Source organism: Balaenoptera musculus, chromosome 3, assembly GCF_009873245.2.
Source record: "Balaenoptera musculus isolate JJ_BM4_2016_0621 chromosome 3, mBalMus1.pri.v3, whole genome shotgun sequence".
Lineage (NCBI taxonomy): Eukaryota > Metazoa > Chordata > Mammalia > Artiodactyla > Balaenopteridae > Balaenoptera > Balaenoptera musculus.
Window position 1 is genome coordinate 154,546,346 of NC_045787.1, and position 15,908 is coordinate 154,562,253.

Consider the following 15,908-nt stretch of genomic DNA (forward strand, 5'->3'; position numbering starts at 1 on the left):
ATATTTCAACGTCATTTATCAGTTGTGGAGGATGGGCCGGAGGCAACGTAAGGTGAGCGTCAGCGCTGTGAGGCACCATTTTGTACGGAAACCGAAGGCCGGGCGGGGATGAGCGCTGGGGAATCCAGATGTGGCCTGGTTAGCGGGCGAGCGTGAGGGGGAGGGGCGAGAGGGCAGGAGGGCGTTGCTACGGGATGATGTATTTCCGCTTCCTCGCGGCCTCGTAGTACTTGGTTGGACCGGCTTGTTGCGGGGAGGGCGGGGGAAGATCGTTCGCAGTGGAGAAGGTCCGCGCAAGGGAAGGTAAACTGAGGTAATGCCGAGAAGAGGGGGGCCTTTGCGCCCGGCTGCGTAGGAGGTCTGGGGCTACGGTCCTTGGGATTTAGGAAGAGCGGGGTTGGAGATGGGAGGCTCGGATTGTCCACAGGGTTAGAGAGAGAAGAGGAGGTGGGGTGGGGCTGGGGGTTACAAGGTGATTTGCAAAGCTGGGCGGGGGTGGAATGGGGCGGCCAGAACAGAAGCGGGGAGGGTTGGGGGAGACGGTGGAGAGGATGAGAGTGCGGAGGGAAGTCTGGAAGGCGCTGGTGGGGGAGGGGCTGGGGCCCGAGAGCCTGGAACGCGGGAAAGAAGTTGAGGGGATTGGTCGGAATGTGGGGGTGTGGGAGGAAGGGAGCGGAGTTCTTGGGAGGCTGAGGGGTTGGAAGGGGCTGGTGGCCGACGTTCAAATGCTGACCATGTACTTGGCCTTTGTTTCCCCTGCAGCTCCCCAGAGACTCTCATCCAGCAGCCTCTGCTCAGGCCCAGCCTTCTCTCTCCAGTTGCCACCACAGCCTGGAGGCGCCTGCCTCCGCCCTCCCGAATGGTGCTCCTCCTCGCAGGCCTCGGCCCAGGATCCAGGCCCCCTTTGCCTCCTACCTCGGAGCTATTGCTCCGGGTCTCTTCTGGTGGACTCCCCGTGACGGGGAGGGAAGGACTTTTGCACATACAAGGCTATAGCTCTTGGGACCCCACCGGCAACTTGAATCTCGGCCTCTAACCGAGTGTGAGGTTCTTCCTGTGCCCTCTTTTTCCACCCTTTGAGAAGAGAAACCCTTCTTCTTGCCACCCAGAGCCCAGGAAGCCCCAAGCTGGGGCCCTGGTCCCAGCATGTCAGTCCTCTTTTTTGCATAGGGCTGTGCCCTCTCCCTGTCAGCATGGCTGAACTCAGGCAGGTTCCAGGGGGGCGGGAGACCCCACAGGGGGAGCTTCGGCCTGAGGTTGTAGAGGATGAAGTCCCACGGAGCCCAGTTGCAGAGGAGCCTGGAGGAGGTGGAAGCAACAGCAGTGAAGCCAAATTGTCCCCAAGAGAAGAAGAAGAACTGGATCCTAGAATACAGGTGAGAAGACTGAGCTGGGGGAGAGATAGGGAGATTAGATTCCAGCTTTTCTGAAGAGCTGTCAGGTAAATGAGGGGTTAGACTTACTCTTTTCCCAGTGCACGGGCAGGAAAGGAAAACAAGTTTGTCAACAAATCATTGCAATGTAGTGTGACAAGTGCGAAAAGAGTTGTGTGCGGTGGGAGTACAGAGAGAGGCCCGGCCTGAGTGCCTGGGGTGTGCTGCTGAAGGCTTCACTGATGAACTGAAGTGACAAATTGGCAGTAGATGCAGGAAGCACACGTTAGGTCAGTAGAGAGTAGAACTGTTGTTTCTTTTCCAAATAAGCGAAGGGGCTGTCGGCTCAGAGATGCAGCATGAGTGGGATGTGAGCTAAGATGGCTTTGAGATCGGGAGGCAGTTTTGAATCTTTTTCCTCTCTCCCGCTTTCTCATCAGTGCCTCCCAGGGACATTCATATTTGTGAGAGGTGAGACCTTTCATGTCTTATAAAGGTGGCATCAGGCTTAGGCCTGTAAGGAAATCTGATGTGTTCAGAACGTTGTATCAGTTGTGGTCAATCCTTAATAATACAGATTTCTGGCTCTGAGGATGCTGGGTCAGTCAAATGAATGGAAGAGCTGATTTGTTGCCTTGGAGCATTTACAGGCTACTTGGTAGAAGGGCAGAACTTTGTGAAGGAGACCTCAGAGCAGTGGGGGAGGAGGGCAGGCACCATGTATAGTAGATGCATGGCCAAATGAGGCTGGATCTCAGTGTTTCTGGGCAGTGGCAGGGAAGGGCTTCCTGGAGAAGCTGTTTGGACAGGTGAGGGCCAGGGTGCTCCTGTGTGCTTGGGGCCTGAGTCTGCCATTTGGTATGGTAGCATCTCCAAGATTCTGATGTGGAAGTGACTCACACCTTTGTAGGTGAGCAAGAGCATCCTGGGGCTCTCATTCCTGGGCTTCTCTGTCAACAGACCTTTATTGGATTACTTCAGTGAGTCAAGGAGATTTCAAAGCTGGTCCTAGCATCTTTCCTGCTCTCTCTTGGTGGGGTTTCCCAGGATGTGTGTGGAGAACCCGTGTCTGTGCTTACAGTGGAGCAGTAATGAGCCATTTGTTTACTGGCATGAGTCAGTAATTTATTTCTGCTGTGTTTCATGGGCATTGTATTGAGAACAGCTCAATTTCTCCTGCTAGTTCTATATAGATTTGTTGTCCACTGAGGAAACAAGTTGTGAAAAAAGCGTTGCGCTGAGATTCAAGCAGCCTCTGGCCGGATGATTTGTGATTTTCATGTAAGTTATGTAATCTTTCCAAGCCTCAGTTTCTTCATCTGTAAAGTGAAGGGTCGGTCTAGCTGATTTGCTCAACTCATTTCTGCTCTGCTCTGACATAGTGCTATGATTCTTTTCTTTCACAAACTCTTTTGCCTGTCTTTGATGAAAGTTCGTAGGTTGTGCTTTGGGAAAGAGACCTCCGTCTGTCTGTCAGGGAGGAGGGCCTGGCTGATGTCCTTCATACACCCCTCTGCAACATTCCTTGCCCCCCTCCAGAGGAGAATCCACTGCAGTTTCTTTGCTCAGTCGCTCCTGTGTATTTTCCCATTGCCTACGCAGGCAAAGGTGGTAGTATGAAAAGGCAGCTTTCATGTTGTGCTGTCCAGTAAAGTAGCCACTAGTTGCTTGTGGATACTTAAATCAGTTAGGAATAAATAAAAATTAAAAATGCAGTTCCCCAGGTGCTGTTGGCAGTTGCAGATGTAGAACATTTCCATCATCATAGACAGTTCTATAGTATGAGCTCTGTGAGGGTTGGAGAATACTGAGCAGAAGTAAGATTCACCTCGCCTTCAGTGAGCTTGCGGTGTTACTGGAGCAAGAGGGGCAGGTGGACCTTAGTCTGTCTTGCTAAACTGGGAGGCACGTTGTGGAATGTTGTGGGCTACGTAGGGAGGCAAGGTCATGTTGTAGAGGCCTCCCTCGCTGATGAAGCTGGGCCAGTGCTCTGACCTCAGCAGGCATTCAGCATCTTCTTGCCATGTGGGAGAGGCAGCTTGGTGTGAGGGGCACCTTTCCTGGAGGAGGCTGGTGGCATTCAGACCTTCTGGGTTTGGGCTCTTCTGGATGAGAAAGACATTGGGGTATGTGTCTTTTGAGTTTCTTTTTAGTGTTGACAGCGTACAAGATCATGTTATCCTGATACTATATTTCAGCACTTTGAATGGATCAGTGCCTAGCAGGGAACTTTAAAAGCACCCATTCCTGAGCTGTGCCCAGCTATGTGAATTCTCCTTCTGGGTGGGGCGAGAAGTGGTTCTAACTGTGGCCTGTGAGAGTCCACTGATCCAAGGATATCCCAAAGGTGGAGACCCTATTCAGGTATTTTCTCAACTCCCAGAAATGGTCCCTTAGGGCAAGGCTCTTTCTGATGTGGGGAGTGGGGATTCTTGGCAGGCAGGCAGCTTGTGCCTCCTTGTCTGGTGGGATCCTTCTGGAAGTTGGAGGGAAGCCAGGTAGAGGCCAGCTCTAGGCCTGTGTGGAGTGTGCTGCCCCCCCCAGGGAAGTCCGCTGGATGTGTCTCTGTGTCTTGACCTCAGCATACTTCTCTGAGGCCTCCAGGCTGGTCCTCAGCTTTCTGAGAGAGACAGGGTCCCAGTGGCGGGAAGGAATAAAGGAGGGTTGTACTAGGATGGGCCTGGGTCTCCTCTCCTATGACTTTTCTCAGCCCCCTTTGTGACGGGCACAGTCTTTCCTCAGGTAAGTAGATGTGTTCACTCACCTGCTCCTCCTCAGAGTGACTTTGCAATCTCTGCGTCGTCCGACGTGTCGGTTTAGCTTTCCCTGGGCAGTCATTTTTACCTTATTTCTGAGTCTTTGGGTCATGTATCACCCTGGCCCTGCTGACTGACTGTGGGCTTGAGTGTTTTTCTTTTTAATTGAGATATAGTTGATTTATAATATTATGTAAGTTTCAGGTGTACAACATAGTGATTCACAGTTTATGAGATTATACTCCATTTTGGGCTTGAGTGTTTTAATGGCTTGTACAAGTTGGGCAGGAGCATCTGTAGCCCGAGCGCCCGTGCCTTTGACTCAGTGGCCTGGCATCCTGGGAATGCGCCCGGTGTGCTCTGGGGAGGTCTCCCTCCCTGCTGGCTGCAGGCTCACTGGTGGATGATGTACGCTGACTCAGACTTCATCCTCCTTGAATTCCATTTCAGCTGGGTGCCAGGAGTCCCCTGGTGGAGCTGGCCAAATGGAATGTGTTGCCGGCGGCCCAAAACAGAGCCCTGGCTGCTTGTTGGCTTCCTGCTCTGCTTTGCCCTGGGGCTGCCTCAGCCGGGCTGCCCCCATCCCCCACCCCCTTGCCCACCTTGCCCACCTTGCCCACCTTGCCCTCCAGCCTGCTCTGCTCCCCAGTCTCTTTGTCCTGTTAGAAAGAGCTTTGTGACGCCGCAGGGAAGACCTCAGAGTCAACAGGAGGCCTTTTTTTAAATTGCTGGAGGCCTTTTTTTAAATTGCTGGAGGTGCTTCGTGGATATGAGTTTCTGTATAGAAAGACATGCCTGCTTCTGTGGGCCAGTAGCCAGAGCCTTTCACATTCCTGGATTTGTTATATGTTTCTTTCTTTGTGTTCTACCTTATACTGTAATTAGAGCACATAACTTGGTTTCTTAGAGTCTTACTTGCTGACTCAAATTTTTTAGGGCTTGAGATGGGGTATAGGAATAGAAGGACTAATGGGGGATCACACACTGGGTTGTTGGAAGGGCCGAATGAGGTGTGAGAGCGGTGATGGCAGTGTCGCTCACTACCCAGTGCAGGTCGTGTCTGGGCCAGGGGCAGCAAGCAGACACCATGCTGGCTGCTGCTGGCCTGTCCGGGGGCTGCAGAGCTCCTGGAGGAGGATCCTGTAGCCGAGCATCAGGCATCTCCCTGGGTATTGCTCCTCCTCAGGAGTGTCATTGGCTCCCTGGACCCCAGGAACTTGACCAAGGGGAGGGGAGGATACTCAAGGCCAGCACCCTCCCTGCTCTCTGCCGCTGAAAGGCCTGGGTGGCTTGCTTCTTTTGCCAGCCCTGGGACCAGTGAGGCATTCAAGCCAGCGTGTCTGGTGACTTCTTCCTGAGCCTCTCCCTCCCTCCCTCCCTCCCTCCCACAGGATCTACCTGGGGTCCTGTCACCACTGCCCAAGCAGGCCTAGAGGCCTCTTGAACCATGCGTTCTTCTCTAATCTTGACCTTAATTGTCCACGAAGCCCTAATGATTTTGCATCCTGTATTTCCCTGGGATCTGCCCTCTCCTCTCCCACCTGGAGAACTACAGACAGCCTCCACTTGTGTCTCCCTGGCCCCTCCAAGCTTTCCCTACATTGCCCAGCTCTGCCTTCCTAAACCACCAAGTGGCATTAGTCTCTGAGAGGTTCCCCCTGCCATTGGGAGAAGTCCTAGTATCCTGTGCCTGTGCCCCAGCCTCTCTGGCTTCTCACCCAATAATCTGCCTGCCCCGGGCACCTGCTCTCCTTTTGATTCCCAGCCCCTACCATGCCCACCCCTCACGTGGCTCCTCACACCACTGGGGGCCTGTTGCTTACTTATTGGGCCGGAGCCGCCCCCTCTTTGTGTTCTGAATTCTCCGGTCTCATGGTGCTGAACTGTGATAAGTGTGTAGTAAAAGTATGCTGAGTGAGTGGCCCAGGGGGGTCGTCCTCTCTGGGACAGAGACCGTTAGCTCTGAAGGAGACTCCTCCTGGCTGGAGTACGAGGAGGAGGTGGTGCAGTCTGGTGGAGAGAGCACAGGCTTGTTGCCACTTTGCTGTGTGCACAGGAGTTTTCCATACTCTGAACCTCAATTTTCTCATCTTTAAAATGGGGGTTTAGAGGTGGAATTGTGAGGATTCCAGGAGGCTATATATGATTCTGTCTCTGACAGGAGGCATTTGACAGTGACCTCCTGCTCCATTTCTTCGCTTCCCTGGTTGGCTGGGCTTTCCCTCTGTGCACTGTGCTCCTGCCCTGCCTGGTTCACGTGAGGCTGCTTGCTTCCCTTGAGGCTGCTTGCTTCCCCTGCGCTAACTTTCTGCCCCTCTCTGGCAGGAGGAGCTGGAGCATCTGAACCAGGCCAGCGAGGAGATCAACCAGGTGGAGCTGCAGCTGGATGTGAGTGTTGCTTCTTTTCCTCACACTCTTGGGCTGTTTCCAAAGGTGTCTTCATCATTTTCCCTCCTCTTTCAGTACAGTGGCAGGGGAAGAGGCATGTATGGAAAACAAGAGGGGCTGGGACCCACACGCATGCCTCCCTCTGCCCATGTCCCTATCCTTTTGCCAGGAGGCCAGGACCACCTACCGGAGGATCCTGCAGGAGTCAGCAAGGAAGCTCAACACGCAGGGCTCCCACTTGGGGAGCTGCATCGAGAAGGCCCGGCCCTACTATGAGGCTCGGCGGCTGGCTAAGGAGGTATGACCCACATTCTGGGGTAGGGGGCCGCATGCAGAGCCTGGCCCTGTACTCTTCTATCTCTGTATGGGGTGTGAGACAGATCACCATTCTTTTCCTCTTCTGTTCCCCTTGGTTCATGTCTCTCTTTTCTTTGTTTGCTCCTCCACTCCTTTACCCGTTTCCTTCTTTTTAAATTTTTCTTTGCACAAATAATGTGGGCTCACTATTGGAAGGCTGTAATTGTAACCTGAAACTATAAAACAAGGTAGGAGAAGAAAACCGATATTTCCCCAAATCCAACCACGTGCATGTTTCATGATTTTTGTACCTGGGATTTGTTTAGTCAAGTATGGTAGGGTGACAGACACAGAGACAGCTGCCTTCAAAGAAGAATTTATTACTTACAGTTCCTAAGAGAAAAGGACCTGCCACATCATGCAGGGCTACGTGGGGAAGTACTACATGGGGAATGGGTGAGGAGGCAGAAAATGTGAGGGGAAAGCTTGGCTTAGAGCTTTTGTTGTAGAACCTTTATTGTGCTTTTCATGGGAAGGAATGGGTAGGGCAGGGTAGGCAACTTTGAGCCAATTTAAGATTGGCTAGTTTGAATAATTGAGGCAGGTTCTGGGCTATAGGGGTGGTCTCTAGTCTTCTGGTACCTGGCCCTTCAGTGATTTAGGGCAGGGGAAATACTGGCTTGCTGTGTGATAGATGGGCTTCGGATTGGTTGATTTGCATATGAAAAGTGTGCTCACATTCCTAGGAGTGTGTCTCTAGGAATTAGCCAGCCCTAGGAGAGCCAGCAAGGCCTCCAAGATATCAAAGCATCGTAAAACATAGAAAATAAAAAACGTGATTAATATAGCACAAATAATGCCTTAAATTTTATTTTTGGATATATCAAAGCATCATAAAACATAGAAAATAAAAAGCGTGATTAATATAGCACAAATAATGCCTTAAATTTTATTTTTGGATATATCCTGCCAATATGGGATCACATATGTACAATTTTTATTCCTTTATTATATTAGGACATGGTTCCATGTCAAGAAATACCCATACATGCCATTATTTTTAAGGGCTTCTTAATATTTCTTTATATTAGATGTACTATTATTCGTTTAGCCAGTTCTCTGTAACTGAAAACTTAGGCTTGTTTCCAGTTTTTTGTTTGGTAAATATGGTTGTGATGAATATCTCCAAGCACTTGTCTGGTTATTTCATTCAGATTACCTGCTGGATTGGAGTTGATGGTCTCAACCATCAACTAACCATCTTCCAACTAAAGGTTGTGGATTTTTCTTTGTTCTCCCTAGGGCAAAAGGCCAGCAGCCTTTGAGAGTGCTGGATTTTACACACTCACCCTCCACTGGCAGTATCCTTCTTTTTCTACATATATTTCTTCTCTGAGCTATATCCTTGCAACATATTCTTCATAGAATTTTACTTCCTCAGCACTTATTCTTAGTGCAGTTTGGGAAGTGAAGCCAACATTGCAGTGGGCCGTCCTCCTTCTCTTGTCCTTGCCCAGGGCGGGTCTCCATGGGCAGCCAGGGGTCCTTTGAGGCTCCCTATCCTGATGGTCCTTTCCCCCCAGGCCCAGCAGGAGACACAGAAGGCAGCACTGCGGTATGAGAGGGCTGTGAGCATGCACAACGCTGCCCGGGAGATGGTGTTTGTGGCTGAGCAGGGCGTCATGGCTGACAAGAACCGGCTGGACCCCACGTGGCAGGAGATGCTCAACCACGCCACCTGCAAGGTGAGCCAGGCAGTGCCAGTAGGTCCCTCCTGCCAGTTCCTGTACTTCCTTTCCTTTCCCTGCATCCTGTCACCTTCCTTAATCCTTTCTCTCCTCCACTCCAGACTTCCCTCCGTTTTGATTCTGTTTCAGGCAAAATCTGGTCCTTGCTCTCTGCCCTGTTTGGCCTCCAGTGTGTCCCATATACACTTCCTTCTGACTTAGAATGTCTTTCTGGGCTCTTCTTGAACCTTTGCCTCCAGATGTGGGACTAACCCAGATAGTTCATTCCTGCTGATTGCTCTGGATTCAACACTCTTTTGTTATGTTTAGCTGTGACCCCTTGCTTCTGTTTGCTGAATGTTCTCCCTTTCTTGCTTTTGAGCTCTGCCAGTGTACCTTGGTTTTTGAAGTACAATTTGTGTATTATTTCCAAGCTACTCTGGCTACCGGGGAGCGGGAGGATCCCTGGCATCAGCTCTAGTCTGCCACCTTCACCTTGTAAAGGGCAAGTGTCTTAGTCTATTAGGGCTGTTACAATAAAATAACAGACTGGGTGGTTTAAACAACAGATGTTTATTTTTCACAGTTCTGGAGGCTAGGAAGTTCAAGATCAAGGCATAGGCAGATTTGGTGTCTGCAGCGGACCTGCTTCCTGGTTCCCAGATGGCCAGCTGTCTTTTCACTGTGTTCTCACATAGCCGAAGGGGCTAGGGAGCTCTCCAAGGCCTCTTTTATAAGGAAACTAATTCCATTTGTGAGAGCTCCCCCCTCTTGACCCAATCATCTCTCAGAGGGCCCACCTGCGGGGTTAGGATTTCAACATAAGAATTTTGGGGGGACAGAAACATTTAGTCTGTAGCAGTAAGTGTCAGCTCCTGAGGAGTAGTCATGTCTTGAGGTTCTTTGTGTGCTCCTTAGTCCAGGCCCAGGGCCTCACGCAGAGCAGGAGCTCCACTTCCACTCTGGAACTCACACAGAGGAGAGCATGACACCGAGGGAGGGGTTGTTGAAACTGTGTGTAGGCGGGGTCAGCCCCTTGGTCCTGGTAGATGAGGTGGCTGGAGCCCTTGCCTGCTACCTGCTCAGGCACAGAAACCTGGAGAACTCAGTGCAGAGCTGTGGCTCCCCGCAGTGAGGCCCCTCCCTTCCCCCAGCCCAGCCCCCAGCACCGAGGGCGCTCTGAGGACCATGGCTGTGGCAGACGTGCTCACAGGCGGACATTCCCTACGTGCTCACAAGTGGTCCAGAGGGCCCCGGCACCTCTTGGTAGCAACGAAGCTGAGAGGCGGGTGGTACAGGTAACAATAGGCAGGTACAAGGCCTCACTGTTCTCTTTTGTGTCTCGGGAGCTCAGTGCTCTCTCCCGGCCCTGCAGTGGGGGATCTCCCCCAGGGTAACATTTGGAGTGGCAGCCTGAGCAGGCTATAGGGGCAGGAGGGTGGGACCGAGTTCAGTGATGTGTGCCCTCCATCCCACCTGGGCCAGGTGAATGAGGCCGAGGAGGAGCGGCTTCGTGGTGAGCGGGAACACCAGCGGGTGACACGGCTGTGCCAGCAGGCTGAGGCTCGGGTTCAGGCCCTGCAGAAGACCCTCCGGCGGGCCATTGGCAAGAGCCGCCCCTACTTCGAGCTCAAGGCCCAGTTCAGCCAGATCCTGGAGGTAGCTGAGTGGGAGAGGGGGAGGGTGAGTGGACGGAGGATGGGGGAGGGGGCAGGCATAGAAAGGGAGGGCAGGTAGAGGGGACACCAATCTGCTTTTCTGGGCCATCCACCAGGCCAGTGCGGTGGAACAGGTGTGCTCAGAATGACCCCGCAGGAGTGGGAGGTGGGGTTAGGGAGTGAGTGCTGGCAGAGAAGGGAGGTAAAGGAGAAAAGGTGAGAATTGGGGGAAACCAGGAAGAATGGGGCAAAGGAATCGGCCAGATAGGGAAAGGGAACAATGGGGAGAGGAGGAAGAGCGGGTGGGAATGAAGACCTGGGAGGAAGGCCCTGGAAGGTCAGGCAGGAGCAGGGAAGGTTGCTGGGGAAGGAGGGCCCCAGGAGGAGGAGGAGTGGAGAGGGGCTGGGTGGAGCACTGCAGATGAGTGGTTGGTGGTGAGCAGAGCCGAGGGCCTGGGACGGGAGAGCCCAGTGCAGAATGCTGAGTGGACCTGACAGGACTTGGCAGCTCCAGGGGCCTCGGATAGTTGCCCAGAGGGTCACCTGACTCTGACCCTCCCTCTGCAGGAGCACAAGGCCAAGGTGACAGAGCTGGAGCAGCAGGTAGCCCAGGCCAAGACCCGCTACTCAGTCGCCCTGCGCAACCTGGAACAGATCAGCGAGCAGATTCATGCGCGGCGCCGGGGCCAGCTCCCTCACCCCTCGGGCCAGCTGCGCTCTTCCCCAGTGGGGGCCGAGGCCGGGCCTGATGGTGGCGAGGATGGGGACAGCGGGATCATCGAGGGGGCCGAGGGCGGGGGGCTGGAGGAGGGTGTCAGCCTGGGGCCTGGCCCTGCCCCCGACACGGACACGCTGAGCCTGCTGAGCCTGCGCACTGTGGCTTCAGACCTGCAGAAGTGCGACTCCGTGGAGCACCTGCGGGGCCTCTCGGACCACACCAGTCTGGATGGCCAGGAGCTGGGTCCCCGGAGCGGGGGTCGTAGCGGCCGCCACCAGCGCAGTATCAGCCTGTAGCCCTGTGCTCAGGGTGGCTGGTGCAGTCTTACCACCACTGGCCCATGGAGGGCCCTGCAGGCTCCTAGCTCCCTCTCCTCGGGTCCCCGCTTCCCCCAGAGAGGTCAGGTTGGCTGTGTCTTGAGTCTGTCCTCTTTCTCACCCTGCCCTGCCCCCCACAGCTGGCAGCTCTCTTTGCCTTACCCTTTCAGAAGGCTTGTCTTTGGCTCTCACATCTCCCCTCCGCCTGCTGGCCCCTCAGTCTGATACCGTTTGCTGGCCTCTTTTTGACTTCTTCCATCTGTCTGGTTTTTCCCCTCAGGGAAATTTGTCTAGAAGGCACAGGGATATCATCAGAGAAGGTGGGCGCTGGACCTGGGTCCTGGCATCTTGGCCCCCCCAAGCTTGAGTGAATGGACGGGTGCCCCTCCCACCTACGCATCTCCCGAGTGGTCCCGAGTGGCAGGGATGCTGCCGAGCCCTCCTAGCAGCGCAGCGCCCCAGTCCTCTGTGCCAGCCTGCCTGTGTGTAGCATGTAAGCTGCACTGTGGGGCTGTGTGCCTCTGGAAGACGCCACCCATCCCTTTAGTGCTCCCTCCTCATGACCTAAGCCACTTTGCTATGCGTGCCTCAAAGCAGGACTTGAGGGTTACTGGTGTCAGGGAAGGTGAAACCCAATCTCGTCGTTGACAAAGGAGGCACCACCAACTCCAAACAGACTCCCGTGTGTGTGGTGTTTCCCCAGCTTGGCTGGGTCCTTAACATTGCCAAGGTGCTAGTGAGTCCATGTTGGGGGATGGAGATGTAGTGAGGTCCTGATGGCTGAAGCCCTTGCCATTCCTGCTGCGGAGTTAGGTTTATTTACTTTCTCTGGGTAGAGGATGCTGAACCAAATCTCAGCGTCCTCCTGCAGGGTAGAGTTGGGGAGTTTGGTGCTCAATTGCTCTCCCTCGCTCTTCCCCAAACCAAACAATACCTAGTCCACGATCCCCTGGGGGATGCTCAGGTTTGGCTGCAGAGCCTCCGCTGATGTGGGGAAGCTTTGGCCTGGGGTGAGGGAACCCGCCCTCCATCGGGAGCTGCTTCAGGTGTCTGGTGGTACTCCTGTGCTGCGTGGGGCGGGGGAAAGGTAGGGAAGCCACACTGGATCTAGGAGCCTCGGGAGCACCGATCCTCCTGTCCCACCCCAGGAGGGCTGAGAGCTGGACTCTGGACAGGATAACTTGTGCCTAGGCCTGTGTGCTGCTGCCATTGACTGGGGGAGGAGCAGGCCTTCGAATAGGAGGTGTCTCCCTGTCCCAGGGTTGAGGCAGTTTGGTCATGATGAGAACCGCCAGGTTTGAGGTGGCCATGGGGGGAGGGAAGAAGGGGGAGGATGTGGGCGTGCGTGCGTGCATGCATGTGCCTGTGTGTATGGGGGAAAAGGGTCTGCCCCTGATTTTATTTAAATAAAATAGTTTATGTAACAATAATGTTTATTGTCCCTTTTAGGGAGGGAAGAGGAGTAAGGGGTGAGGATGGAGAGTGGGGAGGAACAGGGTGAAGCGGGATGCTCTTTTGATGGGGTAGTCAGAGGAGGTCTCTTGGGAGGTGAAGGATGAGATGGATCAAACCCAGGCAATGAGAGGAGGGAAGGCTTATGGCCACAAGGCTGGGGTGAATGCGCACCAAGTCGGTGGTGCCCTGCAACCCCCTACCCTTCCAGCTTACCGGCCAAGGAGGGCTCTGCAGGGTGGAGTGGGTGTTGTCAGCCACTGGTGGTGCAGACAAGATGATGGTGCCATTCCTGGATGTGAGCATGAAGAAAGGGGAGGGACAAGTAGGGTTGTGGGATTTAGCAAATATACAGGATGCCCAGTTAAACTTGAATTTCAGATAGACGATGTTTTTGGCCCCTGCAGTGTTAAGGACATACTTAATACTAAGTTGTTTGTCATCTATCTGAAATTAAAATTTAACATAGATAAAAGGTGACTCCCAAGTCAGGGCTTGACCCGTTGGTAGGTCAGGAGGGGTTTGAATACATTTGGACCCACTGTTTGTGAAACATCTGGTGGAATCAGGTTGGGGGAGAGATGAGAACTTCAGGAGCTGAGGAAGTGGAGAGTGAAGGCTCTCGACCAGACCTCACCACTGGTGCACCTACATTTGTAGCCAGGTGAGGAGGGAGTCAGCTAAGGGATGGAGAAGGTGCTGCCAGGGAGGAGGAGGGGGAGACCCACTGGAAACCTGGTGGGAAAAGGGTGTCCTGAAGACCTTTAAGGGGCAAGGTGAAGGCCAGGAGTTGAAGGGACAGGAGGGCAGAAGAGTGACCCTGGTGACCTCAGGTGGTAGATGGGCCATTAGGAGCCACTGTGTACCCTTTGACAAGACTGTCCAGGTGTGAGACTGCCTTTCCTGACCTGGCTTATTAATTGAGAAATAAGCAAAGTGTGATAAGGCAGATGGGTGCCAAAAACTTCCTTTATCACTGGAAAAGCGCTGTGAGTGTATGTGTGGCCTGTGTCCTTGGGCAAGTGGGCTTTCTGAGATGATTCCCCAGGGTCATACTTCCCTACCCAGTCTGTGGCAGTGTGGAACCTGTAAGGCTCCTGGTGCAAAGGAACCCCAGAAAAGAAGAGCAGGCTGTGCCCACCCAGTTTCTCCATGCAGAATCACCTACCAGAAAAGGCAATAGTGGAGAGAGAACAGGAGGGTTGGCGCTAATGGCTAACCATGGCAAATGTGCCCCCTAGCCCTATTGTAACAATAGTGGATTGCACTCACCCAGTGTGTCTCACGTGCCAGGCATATGCATCGATCCATTTAGTACCCATAGCAATATTATGGGGTAGGTAGCACCACAGTTGCTTTTTTCCAGGTGAGAATACAGGCATAGTAAGGGTGCCCAGTCTGCCCTTAGCCTTGTAGAAGGTAATGGAGGCAGTTGGACTCTAGAGTCTAAACTCTTCAGCCCTTGAGGGAAGCCCCTCACAGGAGCTAGAGGTGAGAAAGTAGAGGAAGTGTGTGTAGTCAACTCTTAGGAAGTTTTACTGGGAAGGGGAGCTGAGAACAGGATGGTCAAGGAATTTTAAAGTAAGCAAGAGATGGTCAAGTTATGGGGGATGTGGAGTCTCTTCTCCCCATGTCATATGTCCTAGTGGTAATGACTTCTTTTGAGCTGTGTCCCCCTCAAGTGAGCAGCTGGGCCTCAGTCTCCCTGGCACCTAGCTCATGCCCAGCACCTAATAGATGCTCAGAAAATGTGCTTTTGCATCTCCCTTCTCCCTGCCCCGGTCCAAATCTATACCAGATTATAGGTTGTCCCTGACCTGTGATAGTTTGACTTTGATTTTTTGACTTTACAAGGATGAGAAAGCAGTACACATTCAGTAGAAACCGTACTTCACATTTTGAATTTTGATCCTTTCCTGGGCTAGTGATACGAGGTACAATACTCTCTCATGATGCTGAGCAGTGACAGCAAGCTGTAGCTCCTAGTCAGCTACACGATCACGAGGGTAAACGACTGATGCACTTAGAACCATTCTATACTCATACAGCCATTCTGTTTTTCAGTTTCAGTACAGTATTCAATAAACTATGTGAGATATTCAACACTTCATTATAAAATAGGCTTTGTGTTAGATGTTTTTGCCCAACAGTAGGTTAATGTAAGTGTTCTGAGCACATTTAAGGTAGTTTAGGCGAAGCTATGATGTTCAGTAGGTTAGGTGTATTAAGTGCATTTTTTAAAAAATATTTATTTATTTATTTGGCCGCGCCGGCTCTTAGTTGTGGCACACGGGATCTTTAGTTGCGGCATGCAAACTCTTAGTTGCAGCATGTGGGATCTAGTTCTCTGATCAGGGATTGAACCCGGGCCCCCTGCATTGGGAGCACGGAGTCTTAGCCACTGGACCACCAGGGAAGTCCCCTAAGTGCATTTTTGACTTAGGATATTTTCAACTTACGATGGATTTGTCAGGATGTACCCCCATTGTAAGTCTAGGAAGATCTGTACTTTGTTAGTACTGCAGTTAGGAGATAAGATCTGTATCCACAGTCCTAGGAACTCCATGTCTCCAAGTGCGGAGTTCCCAAATTTCTCTATGCTTCAATTTTATGAGCTGTATGATGAGAAAATCTGGATGTGCTTAGCACGATGCCAGGTTGATAGTCACAATGATGCATGTTAGCAGTTCTCTGAAGCTTCAGAATGCAGCGAAGTTCATGACAGGAGGCCTCATCCCATCTTGTGCTAAACAAGGAGGCTCTTTATAAAGACCCCGCTGAGGGCTGGGTTTCCCTCTTTGGATATGATTTTGGAAGTCTTCCTTACTCTGCCTTGTGCATGGAGGGGAGATGGGCTTCTAGTGCTGTCATGGTCCTGCTCTGTCGGCAGGGGGCAGCAACCACCAGAAAGCAGGCGAAGTGAGATCTGGGTCTCCAGCTCTGCGGGCATTACTGTGGTAGTCCTATAGGACTACGAGGTTCACCTCTTGGACACTGGGCAGCAGGGCCTGGGAGCACGGTGGGGTGCGGGTTAGGGTCCATACTCCAGAGTTGAACCCTGTCTGTCCCCACACAGACAGGGGCCTCTTGCCTCCCTGCATGTCATTGGAACCATCAGCTGTGTGGAAGCTGGGCCAGGTCTGCTGGGGCTGGTGTCATTTGAGACCAGATGTTCTGTGCCTGTGGTGTGCCCTGTCTCTTCAGAGCTCACCTTCTTTATTG

General features: G+C 52.7%; 1 protein-coding gene across 2 annotated transcripts; it reads left to right on the forward strand.

Annotated features, from left to right (window-relative positions):
- The first annotated feature begins 203 nt into the window (after positions 1–203).
- Positions 204–14,801, forward strand: SH3BP5L (SH3 binding domain protein 5 like). 2 transcript variants are annotated; one of them, XM_036847834.1, is made up of 7 exons: positions 204–313; positions 763–1,376; positions 6,455–6,517; positions 6,687–6,815; positions 8,398–8,559; positions 10,027–10,200; positions 10,767–12,661. In XM_036847834.1, the coding sequence occupies exons 2-7, from the start codon at positions 1,194–1,196 to the stop codon at positions 11,211–11,213; spliced, it is 1,158 nt and encodes a 385-aa protein (XP_036703729.1). In that variant the 5' UTR covers positions 204–313; positions 763–1,193; the 3' UTR covers positions 11,214–12,661. The 2 variants fall into 2 exon arrangements, with proteins under 2 accessions (XP_036703729.1, XP_036703730.1); XM_036847835.1 differs by having other exon boundaries at positions 230–303; positions 10,767–14,801.
- Positions 14,802–15,908: the final 1,107 nt, after the last annotated feature.